The sequence below is a fragment of the Sciurus vulgaris genome, assembly GCF_902686455.1.
Source record: "Sciurus vulgaris genome assembly, chromosome: 5".
Taxonomy (NCBI): Eukaryota; Metazoa; Chordata; class Mammalia; order Rodentia; family Sciuridae; genus Sciurus; species Sciurus vulgaris.
The window spans coordinates 97628347-97642406 of NC_136465.1; the positions used below are offsets into that span (position 1 = coordinate 97628347).

General features: G+C 38.8%; 1 protein-coding gene across 2 annotated transcripts in view; it reads right to left on the minus strand.

Moving 5' to 3' along the window:
- TMTC1 (transmembrane O-mannosyltransferase targeting cadherins 1) overlaps window positions 1-14060 on the minus strand; it is a 265889-nt gene that overhangs the window by 45927 nt on the left and 205902 nt on the right. For both annotated transcript variants that reach the window (XM_079139333.1, XM_079139332.1), the window contains exon 11: window positions 13945-14058. In XM_079139333.1, coding sequence (XP_078995459.1) covers window positions 13945-14058 — 114 coding nt within the window. The remainder of the gene's footprint in view (window positions 1-13944; window positions 14059-14060) is intronic.

Below are 14060 nucleotides of genomic sequence, written 5' to 3' on the forward strand. Positions count from 1 at the left end.
CAATCCAATGCCACCCTGGCCTCCCTGCTCTGTACCTACTAAGAAAGTCAATTTAATTTGGGGACAGAAGGGCCTCTTATTAAAAGGTGAAGGAAGGCAAGTTGAATAGCGCTTTTTTTCCCCCCTCTGCTCAATTTGAAGTTTCCTGTTCATTTGACCCCTCCCTACTCCTCACTGAACAGCTATGAACATCTCTTAGTACTAGTGCTCCTAGGAAGGACACTCTGTCAGGCTTCTCTGGGCTGACAAAGGATAAGGGACAGAATCAGTTCAAATACATCCTCTTAAAGTTTGAAATCCCTAATTATTCACACTGGCTCTGGAGACTGTTTGAGAAATATACTTAGAGGAAGTCAGGCAAAAGAAAAACACTGAGCCAGCATGGGTACTGCTGTTGGCTTCTCTCTGGGCACATTAATTAGCACAAAAAACTTTAGGGGCCCTGGTACCAGCTGCTGAACACCAGCTTCATCCTGGAGACAAGTGCCTGGCACTCTCTCTGAGATCCCATCAGAGGGGATCAGAGCTATAATCAAAGGCAGAAGATGCACCAGGCTCAGGAAAGTATTCTGGGAAGCCTGTGCCCAAAAATTACTTTGGGAATTGACTGCAGAGCACATCATGGTCAGCACTCCAACTCTTCCAAAGAAACTTTTGTTTTTGATGTTGAGCAAGGCACTTTGACCTCTGAAAGATTTAAGGCATGTCTGGTGAGCACAGCGAGGGCAATTTCCAACTTCTCACTTCTGTGAGAAGCAACAATAGTCTGTTTGGGACATGTGCCCTCCTTTATCTCAGAAGAGGTAATTTCTTAAGGCTTTCTCTTTCCCTGATTTGTTTAGGCTTTGGAGCTTTCAAGATAAATGTCTGAAGTGAAAACACTAAGGAAAAGGACATCTACCTTTCCTAGGAGCTTCCATGATGGGCTCGCCTGTGTACTAAGGGGCCTGCTTGCTCAGTCAAGCAGCTGGTTCTCTCTACCTGGTTCTCAGCCCACCTCCACTGACTTCATATTCACCCAGGATCCCACTGCCATTTAAATGAGCAGCTCTGTGTTTTCAGATTTCAGTGACTACAGAAATGACTTTCTCTCTTTTTCAAATCAGAAACAGAATACAAGTCCACACTGAACTCTCAAAATCAAAAGCGAGTATTGAAAAGTGAAGTAAGGAGCAAGAGAGAGGCATTTTGAAGCCTTTAATATGCTTTGTGCCATAAGAATAGGTCTGTAGTTCAGAAAGCTGAGGCTTAGGAGGAGAGGGCTTCATAACCAGCTAGAGTCAGGGAAGAGGCTGCATGTTAACAGAGCCCACCTCCTCCAGGAAGGACACTGCTGGTACTCTAAGTCAGTCACTGTGAGCACTAAAAAGAGACCTCCACCTGGAAAAGGCATAGTCACTGTTTATTCATGGCAATAGCATAGGTCTGCTAGCAATATCCTCTCATGAGCTAATTAGGCTCACCTAGTCATAAGCAAGTATTGCATTATTTATGAAACAAAGCAGAATTTCATTAAAAGGATTCTTAACAAGTCAGGAAAAATTATCTAGAAAATTAGATGTAGTTTTTTTTTTAAAGTACAAATTCCACTGCTATTTACTGCAGACCTGTGCAAGGACAAATTTTATTTTTTGTGTTTACTTTTAAAATCAATTCATGTTTGAATTAGCTTGGGTCTAATTCAATCCTGAGATCTCCAGGAGGGGAATTTTCTATAGGAAAGATGAATAATTTAAGCGATGTCTATGTTGCCACATCGACTGTCAGAATAAATTAAGTCCTTCTTGACTTACTTCTACAGGTATGTTTTACAAAAGTCCTGTTGAATATTATTCCCATCCCCACCCAAAAAACCTCAAGGTTCACTGAGTAGAGTAGTAATTTTTCAGGTCTATTTTTTAAGACCAATGTGAGTATTCACTGGATTTCTTTCCCACAGTCTTAGTCTTTTGTATTTTTTATGGGGGATTATCTGGCTACTTCTTTATTAGTATTACTTCGATGAGTTAAATTTAAAATTTTATTATGGAGAAACCATGTAATGTTTTCATACAGTTCTGGGGCATGGGGAAATTTATTTTTTCCCCTTTGAAAAAGATACATAGAGATCTGGTTCTAGGAGCTAAAGAGAATTTTTTTTCTAGTGTTGGGTAATTTTGGTTCCTGAGAAACAACAGCATTTAAGCATTTAAGGGGTTCTAAATTTTAATCAAGGGGCATTTCTTGAAGCAGAATTAATAAAGTAGGTATTCAGAACTGGGGTTGTGACTCATTAGAAGTAGTGCTTACCTAATATATGTGAGGCACTGGATTTGATTCTCAACACCACATATAAATAATAAAATAAAATAAAGGTTCATTGACAACTAAATAAATATTTTAAAAAACTAATAAAGTAGGTAGTCAGGACATTATGCCCCCTTCATTCTCAGTCATCTTATCTCTGAGAAATGAACATCAACAACATGTTAATAGAAAATAGCGGCTGGAAGGAAGTAGTTGCCTCAGTCAAAAATGGAAGGTAAGGATAAAAGAAAATAGGCTCTAGGGTGAGTTAATGCTACTTTACATTTGAAAAGACTTTCTCAACAGTTATTGTATTTAACCTTCAAAATTCCTTAAACAGAACTAGTCTACTCTTTTATAGTTTAAGAAAGGGAGACTGGGAAAAATTAAGTAAATATTAGATTATAGTTTTTAACAAAGGTATCTTAGAAACACTGTGTTCTTAAATGTTAGGAAGGTGAATGATCACTGTATATCTATTTGCTTTTCTCAAATGATACATGAGTCATTCAACCTTCTGCAAACAAATATATTGCTACGTGTCAGAGCGTTCATTTGGAATAATTTCTACTTTTTGTTTAACTGACCAATTATATGAAATAGTTCTCAGTAATAGAAGCGAAATAAACTCAGAGCTCAGGAAGTTTAGCTACAGAGATTCTTATCCACCGGGAAAAATTGTCTACGGCTGTACAAAACAGTCATGGCATCTTTGAAAGTACAGTATTATGGAAAATATTTAGAATTAACAACACTCAGTAAATGTGTAAGACTGTGCTCTCTGGTTTACTGTTTTTAAGTTTTAACCTCAACTAAAGATCCACAGACAGAAGATGTATATGACTAAAGTTTGGTTTTATATTTTATTTAAGTCATTTAAATTTTGTGATCTGTTCCAAAGTTAAGGATGCTGTTAATTTTTCACTGTCTGAGTGGCCTGGAAGGCATTTCATTGTTCAAATAATATTGAATCATGTGCTACATTCTGCAATTTCCTTTCAGAGTATACACACCCTGATTTATTTGTCTGATTTTCATTCCACCCATTAATTTATTTGAGGTTAACTATGCTAAGGTCAGATGTTTATTTTCTATTTCCTGTTGAGGAAAAAAAGAATCCAAAAGAAAAACATGACTAGGAGGAAATTCAACCAGAAAACCTAAATGTCACTGGACTATATAAATATACACAAAGTAAACTTTTTCAGAAGTTGATGGCATGTTTTCAACTGTATCTGTTATGTTTTAAGTCCCTGGTTCCTTCATGTGATAAAATTCAAATCATTGTGTCATTTAATTGCATGTGGGTAAGACTGATCATTTTATTTATTAATTTATTTTTTAGTGTTGATAGACCTTTATTTTATTCATTATTTATATGTGGTGCTAAGAATCGAACCCAGTGCCTCACACATGCTAGGCAAGTGCTCTACCACAGAGCCATAACCCCAGTCCAAGACTGATCATTTTATTGGTTTACTTCTTTAATTGCTTGAAACTGCCACTAAAGTTTAGCAAATAAATCCACCCACTCCCCCTTCACTGTACTCCTGCTGATCCATTAAAGACAGCCTTGCGGATAAAACCTCAAGTGTAATTTAGGGGAACAGGACACATTCTCCAACCAGGGGCCACCTAATTTGTCTGACCTCTCCCAAGAGATGATCTCTAAGAATGATCCGGAAGAACTCCACCCTGCTGATTTTCCAAGACCATGTAGCATAAAACTGTGGCTTTCGGATGTCCTCAGGAAATGAGTCATTTTAAATGGCTGAAATTTTCCTGATTCCTGAGAACTTAGTGGTTGGGAAATTTACTGAGCAAAATAATTCTCTACTCTTTTACATAGCAATTGTAAACGTAATCAGTCTTTCTCAGAGGTGCGGTAACCGTGGCAGGATGGATAAGAAACTGCCCTGCTGGAGTGGAAGAATAACTGAACTTGGAGTTACAAGCCTGGGGTGACTTTCAAGCTGTGCCTGTGCTTTGGTTGCTTTCTCTATAAAAATAAGGGCAATAACACATTGACCTCTGTGAACAAATGGGCTGGTGGGTATAAAATATCCATCATCACACCTGTTACTTTACATACATTTTCTGCTTTGGGGCCAGAGGCAGGACCTACGGGTGGCTTGATTTGGCTCCCCCCATAGCCCCACTGAGTCCATGCCAGAAGGAGCAGCCAGCCTTCCTTCCCGCCTATAGATTTTTTATCCTCCAAACAAAACATCATTCTCTTCTCTGCTGCCAATGGCCTTCGACTTGCTCCCATCTGTCAAAATAACATCCATTATTCCTTCATTGCTAACCCAGTGAACAGTCAATTCATCTTATACCCATCGGTTTCTCCTATACTGTGTGGGTCCTTGGATGTGAAGGTCAAGTAACCCTCCATTCTGAGAATGCAGGAAAATTCTGTGTCAACTCCAAAGCAGTCCTTCATCAACTGAAGCAAATGATCCCCATAGGTACCACAGCAATTTTTTTTCCAAGCTTTTCCAATATGCTCAACACCAAAAGGAATTCCAGACACGTGCAATTTTAAAACATCCAAGGTCATGAGGAGACTCAAAGTTCTGTATGGTTCCTGAGTATCAGATCAATGTGCTCCTGGGATCCTCGTTGTAATAACATTTCCTAGCATGAGGGCACTGATGGATAGGTTAATCTAGAAAAGACACAATAGTGGGCAAGATAAGAATGTCCCTATTGCTAATCAATACCTGCCCACCAAGGAGATGGGGGGGGGGTGAGGAAGGACAGACTGCACATATTCTGAATATCTACCTCAAAAATTGGGGGTCATTATTGGCATATAATGGGCAGGAGCGAGGAGTGCTGGACACCTTGCAATGCACAGGGCAGTCCTGTATAATGCAGAAATGTTCCAACCCACAAGTGAACTGTTCTTTCAAGGAGAAACACTTCTGTGGAGCTGTCTTCTGAAACTAAGGGTTCTGTGACAGAGATTTATGTATTACATTCATTCACTCTTGCCACAAACATTTATGAAGTACCTACAAAAAGCCAGGCCCTCTACTGAGGGTCCACAGCAGTAAAGGGAAAACTGTCCTTGCTCTAAAGAGTGGCCTGGGGTGGAAGAGACACAAGAGAACCAACTGCCTTTAATGTGTTGCTATGAGAGCAGACAGAGCAGAAAAGAGGGGAGCACAAGCTGAGAGGAGCAGACAGAGGAAACATGAACAGGGCCCTCAGCACTGGCCGGGTTTCCAGAGCAGAGGAGATTTTCCTGGAGGGACAGCCACGGGTGGAGACCAGTCACCAGGACAGAGGGGCAAAAGCAGGAAGAGGGAGGAAGGTACTCCAAAGAAGAAAAGCAAAAGCAAAAAGAACTCAGCCAATGAAAAGATTTCATTCTGACTACAGCACAGAATGGAAAGGAGAAAAATAAAGGGCCAGGAAGAATTCTGGAGAGTCGATCCACTGAGATGAAGAGCAGAGGGGGATTTGTGGAAATGGTCAGCAGTTTGCTGGGTGGACCGCTGTGGGAGTTGGGGACAGACACATGGTGAAGTGGTAGATTGGAGACGACAATCACAGCTTTTGGAATGGAAAAAACTCCTTAGAAGGAAAGACTAGGATGAAAAGAAGGCCCACTGAAGGTGTGGAGGGGCAAGAAACTGCTCTATTGTGTGCTTGGTAGACTACAGAAATAGCAGAAGAATCAGCAAGGCACAGTGCCACCACGCTGAAACACAAGACACTAAACAACGACTACTTCAAGGGAAGGGAGTGAACAACAGGGTCCACTGACTCTATCCGCATGGAGGTGGCTGGTGACCTTGAAGAGAGCAGTATCAAGGGTGGGGTGGGAGCTGGGTGAGTAAGAAGAGGGACATAAAAGGAAGAAGACGTTGTGACTTCTGGGGAAATTTTGCCACTTGAAAGATGGGAAGGAGATAAGAAAGACTGAATGGCAGGAGAGGGGAAGGAGAGATACAGAGAGGCTCCTGTGTATGTTTATTTAAAGACAGAAGCAACTTAAATTATATTGTCATATTGTTTGCATGTACAAATGTGCAACAACAAATCCCACCTCTACAAACAATTATAATGTATCAATAAAATATCAAAAAAAGTAAATAAAGATGGCAGCAACTAAAGTGTGTTTAAGAATTAGCATAAAAGTACCAGTTGATGGGCATGAAGCAAAGGATTTTTAGAAATTAACATCGTAAGTCCACTCTGTCCCTGGGGCACCCAGAAAAAGGGAAACGATAGATCCAATAGTGGATATGTGTCTGACAGATGTAATTTAAGATCTTCTACTTTTGATGGTTTTTAGTTTTTATATCGCACAAACTTTTAAAAAATTATCAGACAATTCAGATACTTTAAAAACACAAATGTTTATGGGTAGCTTTGTTTCATTCAACAAATATTTACTAAATGCCACATTCTTGGCACTGTCCATTCTGAGGATAAGGACACCAATTTTTTTCCCTCATGGGGTTCACCTTTTAAGTACAACACACACAACACATTAACAGGTAAGTAGGGAGAGGGTCATAAATGGAAATAAATGCAACAAAGGGGAACGGAGTATGTTTGAGGTCCTTAGACTTTTAAGTAGGGTGGCCAGGAAGGCCTCACAGAGAAGATGACACTTGTGAAAGAAGTGAGGGAGGCAGCCATTTAGACATGGGGCAGAGTGTTTTGGGAAGAAGGAACTGCCAACTAGAGACAGGAACATGACATGATTGGCATGTGCCTAGGGCCAGCATGGGAGCTGAGGGGACAGGAAGGTAGTAGGAAGCAAGTAAGGGAAGTGAAGGATCAGACCCTGCGGGACACAGAGATGGCTGTGAGACGGATGGGTACTGCTGCTAGCAACGGGACCTCTCCACGCCCGCTGGGCTGAGCAGAGACTGACAACAGAGAAAATGGGAAACTACTCCAGTACTTTAGATGAGAGGTGATGGGATGGTGGAAGTGAAGAGCAGTGGTCAGATTTAGGTTAGGTTAATAACATTTACTGGATATATCATTTTCAGGTCTTCACATATCATTTTTTGTTTGTTGTTGTTGGGTGGGTACCAGGGATTGAACCCACCGGCACTTAATCACCGAGCCACATCCCAGCCCTTTTTATTTTCTATTTTGAGACAGGATCTTGCTAAGCTGCTGAGGCTGGCTTTGAACTCGTGACCCTCTTGCCTCAGCCTCCCAAGCTGTTCACATATCGTTTTAACCATTTTATATGAATTATCTTGTAATGCTCCAACCCTATGGGGGCAGAGAACATCACTATTCTCATTTTAACAGAATTCTAAATCATATTCTGGTAAAATTGTCATATTTATTCATATAAGTTGAACATTCCTATTCTAAAAATATGAAGTCTGAAATCCAAAACATTTCTGGTCCCAAGCATTTTGAAAAATGGATACTCAACCTGCACAAGAGGTTATAAATTAAGTCTTATGTACTGGATGTTGTCTTGTGCCAGCCAGATGTCCCCTTCAGGTTAAAGGCACTTATTCCCCCAGGTGCCAGGAGAGTTGGCTGCTGACAGCTCTCAGTTCAGCTCCTCTCTGGCACTTGCATCCTTGGTGCAGTGCCTGGCTGCTAAGAGGCTGTAAAGGTTCATCTCTGACCTCCACTCATGACCATCTCAGGGGCCATCCTGGGTCCAGGGCTCCCCACAGGATCAGCAGAGGCCTCTGATGCAATGGCATCTCAACTTCCTCTCTGTCCTTCCTGATTCCCTGGCCTCCTTCCCTATTGTTTCTGAGAACATTCTTAATAAACTTCCTGCTTGAAAATCTCTGCCTTGGATCCTGTATGGGGGAACCATACTTAAGCGAGTTATGTAAAAAAAAGGGTACAAGACAGGAAAAAAGAAAAAAGACAGCGTGAAACATTTTTGAAGATAAATTAGGGAACTTTCACTTTGAAATTCAGTTCATATGTGTGGCTACAATGTGACTAAAATTCTATTTTTCCTAAATAATGGTTAATTTCTTAAATTTAATGAATAAACCTGTCAAATCTAATTAGCACAAATATATATATATGTGTGTGTGTGTGTGTGTGTTGTGTGTACTGAGAACGTAATTTCAACAAGAAAAAAATAATTTCAAGTACTTATTTGTGATATTGGAAAGCAAATCTAGACTTTTATAAATGGATAAAAAGAAAAGAAGAAACCCACCAGACCAAAAAAAAAAAAACAAACAAACAAACAACAACAACAACAAAAAAACCATCTCTACTTGTTAAAACTGACTAACAAATGTTACTGGAATTTTAATTCTTTCCAGAAATACATGGCAGCTGGTATCCAAAGCCACTTGTAGTCAGGAGAGAAGTTATTTTAAATATTCATTCAAAATAGGCTGTGCAAAGAAGGATTTTTAAAATACTCATTGACTCTTAATTTTAAAGACATGTTCAAACCCCACCAACTTTATACAGCAATTTTTAAAGGAAAAATGTAATTTTGATATACCTAAAACATCAGGGAACGGTAGTTAATTAGACATGGTAGATTTCTTTAGACTCTAATGATAATGGTGTTTTTTTAATACTCATTTCTTTATTACTGCTGATTTCTACACACACTTATCTTAAGTCTAATGGCATCTCCTTATAGAATTCTAGTTATCCATCCAGGAAGGAACACAAAGAATTAGATCAATAAGCACTGTTAGCATGACAAGTCTCTATTTTATATACTTAACACATTCCAGTCAGGAAGATTTTAGTTCTATCCTTTCCCATGTGTCAAATAGTAAGTGAAGATTTCTTTTGTATGGGAGCATTAAAAACACAAAAGAAAATTTAGTTATGCTGCCACACATATAAATATGTAACAATGAATCCCACCATTATGTACAAGTATAATGCGCCAATAGAAATATCAAAAAATGAAAGAGGAAATAATAACTAAAATATTTAGCTATGCCAACAGAAGATAGTCGGGAAAGAGATTTTGAATACCTTTGGGAATAGTCCTCTTTTGGTTTTTGGTTTTTCTGTTTAAAACATCAAGTACAGCTATGTTAGGTGTGGACAAGGCCATCCTCTAAGGATCACATGTTGCCCCAGCACTTCCAAGCCACCTTTAGGGTAGGCAATACATCTTCACAGCATTACTGGGGTGGTGGTGCCAGTGAAATCTTAACTGCATATTGCACACTGAAACCATCCTTGTAAAAAGAAGGGTGACCAAGAATCACAGCCTTGGTCTGAGGCTGGAATAGTGCACATCTGATGCTCACCCACCTGGGACACATCGGCATACCTGGGTGTGGGCTTATTGAAGTGGGATAGGAGGAAGAGGACATTTAAGTGAGCAAATGTTCAGTGGAACATGTGACAGTTTGCTGCAGACAGTGGACAGGCCTTTCTGATGTGCTGCACAAAGGCAAACTTTATTCTCCATCCCAGGGTTCTTAATAGCCAATCTATTTTAACCAACCAGTAATAGAATCATGCAGGGGAATCAAATGGTCGCTGAAAAACAAATTACATGACTCTATCACCTACAGTAAAAACGGTAAACAGTGTGTCGGTTGTGTCATCAGATTTCCAGATGTCCCCTAGTTCCTGTAAAATATACTAGTGGATAGAACTTCATAAACTTTCTCTATGAGTCCGGGTCTTTGACTACCATGCATTGAGTGGATGACTGCTAAAAAGTCAGTTGTGTTTGTTAACTTTCTTCAGTCGTAGTATTCACTACAATTGCATAGTACAATGGAATATTTTGCAAACAGACAACATATGTGAGAAAAAAAGAGGTCTGCAAAATAAGACTTGAAAAAATAAATAGAGAAAAGTTGTTCAAAATATTCTTGTTAAATTTGATGTGAGAACCGTAAAGGACTAAAGGACAAAGATCCAAAAAATCTGAGATAGATAAATCACTTTACAAATTAAGTATGTTTAAATTGTTGCACTAGAGACTGAACCTAGGGCCTTACCTATTCTAGGCAACTGCTGACACATCTACCTCCTCCGTGGTTTTTGTTTTATATTTTGGGACTTTTTGCCAGTTGCCCAGGCTGGCCTTAAACTTATGAATCTCCTGCTTCAACCACCTGAATTGCTGGAATTACAGGTACAGGCTACAGTACCCCCAGCAAGTACTTCTAAATTTTATTACAGTTTAAACTAATAAAACTGGTAATGATAGTAATAAACTATGGATGTGGTTTTTGCAGATTTTAATCAGTAGTCTCTTACTCAAAGAAAAGGACTTGTTTTGACAACAGAAGATTGGTAAGTGAAGGTACATTTGAAATTTCAGGGTAAAATAAAATGTTCAACATTGTGCATGATTTGCTTTAGAGATTCTGCACTTTTAAGTGAATTTTTAACCTAATCAACAAAGTACACGTGTGGTTAGGTACACATTCAATAATCTGCATTTTACTTAGGATTTATTGGATAGACATTTCTTGGGAAATCTTGTGCTTAAAGAGCTGAATCGTTGGGCAGTCGCTGGACTTTCTACCTCCATTGCATGAGGTGAAATGGCAGGAACCTGCCCCACAGTAACTGAATGGTCAGAAAGCTCTGGAGGCAGATGGCAAATATGTCAGTGTGGTGATCTGATTCTCCTACACAGAGAATCCGAAGCATTACAGTACTGTAGTAGGTCTAAACATGAGAGCTACTCCTCATAGTAAGGCAAAGTTAACGTTAATGTTTGTTTAGGATTTAAAGAAAGGTTTCTGACCCCACCAACACCACGTGCTTTTTTCATGATTTGGGTCTCGGCTGCAGCATTTTCCAGGGGTGACTTTTCTAGCACAAATGAAGTACACGGAGAGAGAAGTCAGTATTAGCACTATATTATCTAAATATAAAGTTTAAAAGAAGCATAATGTTTATGTTGTATATAATCACCAACTTAATACAGTGTTATTTTTAGAACTGTAAGTCAGTCAGAAAAAGATATGTATAGACACAACCCTGATGGCTCATTTCACCATCGCCTTTGGAATCTGTACAGTCATTTCAACAGTCATAGATAATTGCTAGAACTGATTTCAGACCCTTTCACCTTTTTTTTTTAAAGGTTTTATTCATTTATTTATTTATTTATATGAGGTGCTGAGGATCAAACCCAGGGTCTCACACATGCCAGGCAAGTGCTCTACCACTGAGCCACCACCCCAGTCCCAGGTCATTTTACCTTTCACCTTGAACTTCCCTAATCACTCTCTTTCTTACTGTGTGGAAATATGGAAAACACCGGATACACAAAAATGAAGTAGGGGTGGAGCAGTTGGGAGGGAGAAGAATTCCTGACTCAGCAACTTCCACAAAGAAATAGCAATATGAAAATAAGGGCAATCTTCCAGTCTCCAAGGATAAATAACCATCAGAATGATAGGCAGTCCTGGTACTTTTCCTTTACTCTCTAACACGAAGCATGGAAATTTATTTAAAAAGAAAAGGGGAAAAACCACTCACCTCTGCTGAAAATTTATCACAGGGGTAACCACACAAAAACAATGATATTTTAGATCAGAAATATTTTGGACCTGGTCTGAGAGCACTGAATAATTCACTAATTACTTGACAGTACATTTATAGCCTTAATTGCTTTTCCCCATTTCTCCAGGGACATATTTCTTCTAGCAGCACAGTGCTGGAGCAAACACTTATTTTTATTGTTTCACAGGAAAGAAGCAGAAATACCCAACCAACTATTATAATTTTATAAAATCAATCGCAAGAAAATTTTGTGTAATTTACACCTTTGCCCAGGCTGTGCCTTAGGGTCTACCGTATTTTTCTATTTGAATTTGATAGGAAATAGTCTATTATATTGAAACAAATTTATGAGACTGATACAGTTCCTTCTAATCAGTATTTTTTAGACAAACTTGTTCTTTTCCTTCCTTCCAGAATACCATCTAAAATCACTAAACATTATTTACTTATGAAAGGCACAATATACTTTATATAAACCCTTGGAAGGACTATGTCTTTTTGAAAATGACATTGCTTCATTGCAAAAGTAATACATGCTCACTGTGGAATGTCTGGAACACACCAGAAAATATAAAGGCAAAAATATAAACCACAATCTCACCAACTGAGATAAGTATTGCAAACGTCTTGAAAATTGTCTTCCAGTGAAAGAATATAATTTTTTATTAGATCTTACAGATTACCTTCTATTCCACAATGAATAAGTTGTATTCCTCAACAAAAAAGTTTGTTTACAATTATTCCCTGGGACTCACATTTCTTGTAGTACTTGAAAAAAGTATTTAATCATAATCTTGATACATACTATTTATAACTTTTGCCATATTGAATATTAAGTAAGCAGGTTCTAAAGCCCAAAAGATTTGGATTGATAAACAATATTCTTGTGTAAAATATAATGATGATGATTTGCAAACTAAACTCTGAGACAATTCTAGTAGGCACTTTAATATGATTTGTTTGGCATATAAATTTTAATCATGTCCCAAAGTGGAGTAGTCTCAGAAAATTTAATAAAATATAAACTAATCTTTCTCTTCTAGAAGTTTCTGTGAGCATCAGTAGTATTCAACAAAAGAGAGGATTCACCTTGCTTTATTTAACTAACAATAACAAGGCTATGCTTAATTATGTGTATTAGTGACAAAACACCTGAGATAATCACTTTATAAAGACAAAAGGTTTATATTGGCTCACAAATTTAGAGGTTTCCGTCCTTCACTGATTGGTCCCATTGCTATGGGCCTGTGGTGAGGCAACACATCATGATGGGAGATAGAATAGAACAAACTATTCAGCTCATATCTGGTGAAAAAGTGAAAGAAGGGGCCAGGGTGCCACTATTACCTGCAAAAGTGTGCCGCCCACCTTCTAAAGGATATGTATTCCAGAGCACAACAGGCTGGGGATCAAGGTTTTAGCACATGAGCCTTTGGGAATATTCCAGATCCAAACTATAACATCATGTCTCCACACGTTGAAAGTTAAATACATTTATTATCTGGGACCTTTAAGAGTAAGCCATCTGTAAAGTCACAGTTTCAGTTCAACTGAGTACCCACAGACTGCTGCTAGTTATATAAAACTTAAAAGTTTCACTTTGCCCTTAAAGTCATATCTAAGGTATTCTTTTTTCCAATGGAAAACACAAGAAGAGTGTTAGAGAATATATACACAGACACATACATGCACACAAACACACACAGAATTAACATATTCCTAATAGGGTGATCGAGTATTTTTTCTGTTTAATTTAAAACAACCACCAGTGTTTTCATTTCTATACTCAAATTATCTTCCGACAAATTCTTTCAGATATAGGAGGCAGGGAGCTGTCCACATACATACTATTAAGAATTCACTGGAATACATATCCTATAAAATGACCAGTATATATTTTTAATAGCCAACTTCTGTTTGCACAAATGTATTTGACTGTTACTTTACTGAATAATGTGCAGCAATGAAAACTTAAAAGAAAACATTTTAGAACCAAGATAGAATTACCCCATTTACAACAGAACTGAACATTGAGCTGAAAGATTTCCTCTGAAGAACCACCCTACCTCCAAGGATACGTGCACCCTCAGTAGAAACCCCCGGCCCCTCGTGTATGGGGGGGCATAAGTGAAATAAACCCGGGTCTTCACAGCACAACAGCCAGTGCTCTCCCTGCAAGGCGCTTACTTGAGGGCTGTTCTGTAGTGGTAGATGGCTTCCCGGTTCCGACCTTGGTCCTTCAGGAAATTGGCATAGTTGTAATGAACCTTGGCATTGTGGGGCAGAGTCTGAACTCCCGACCT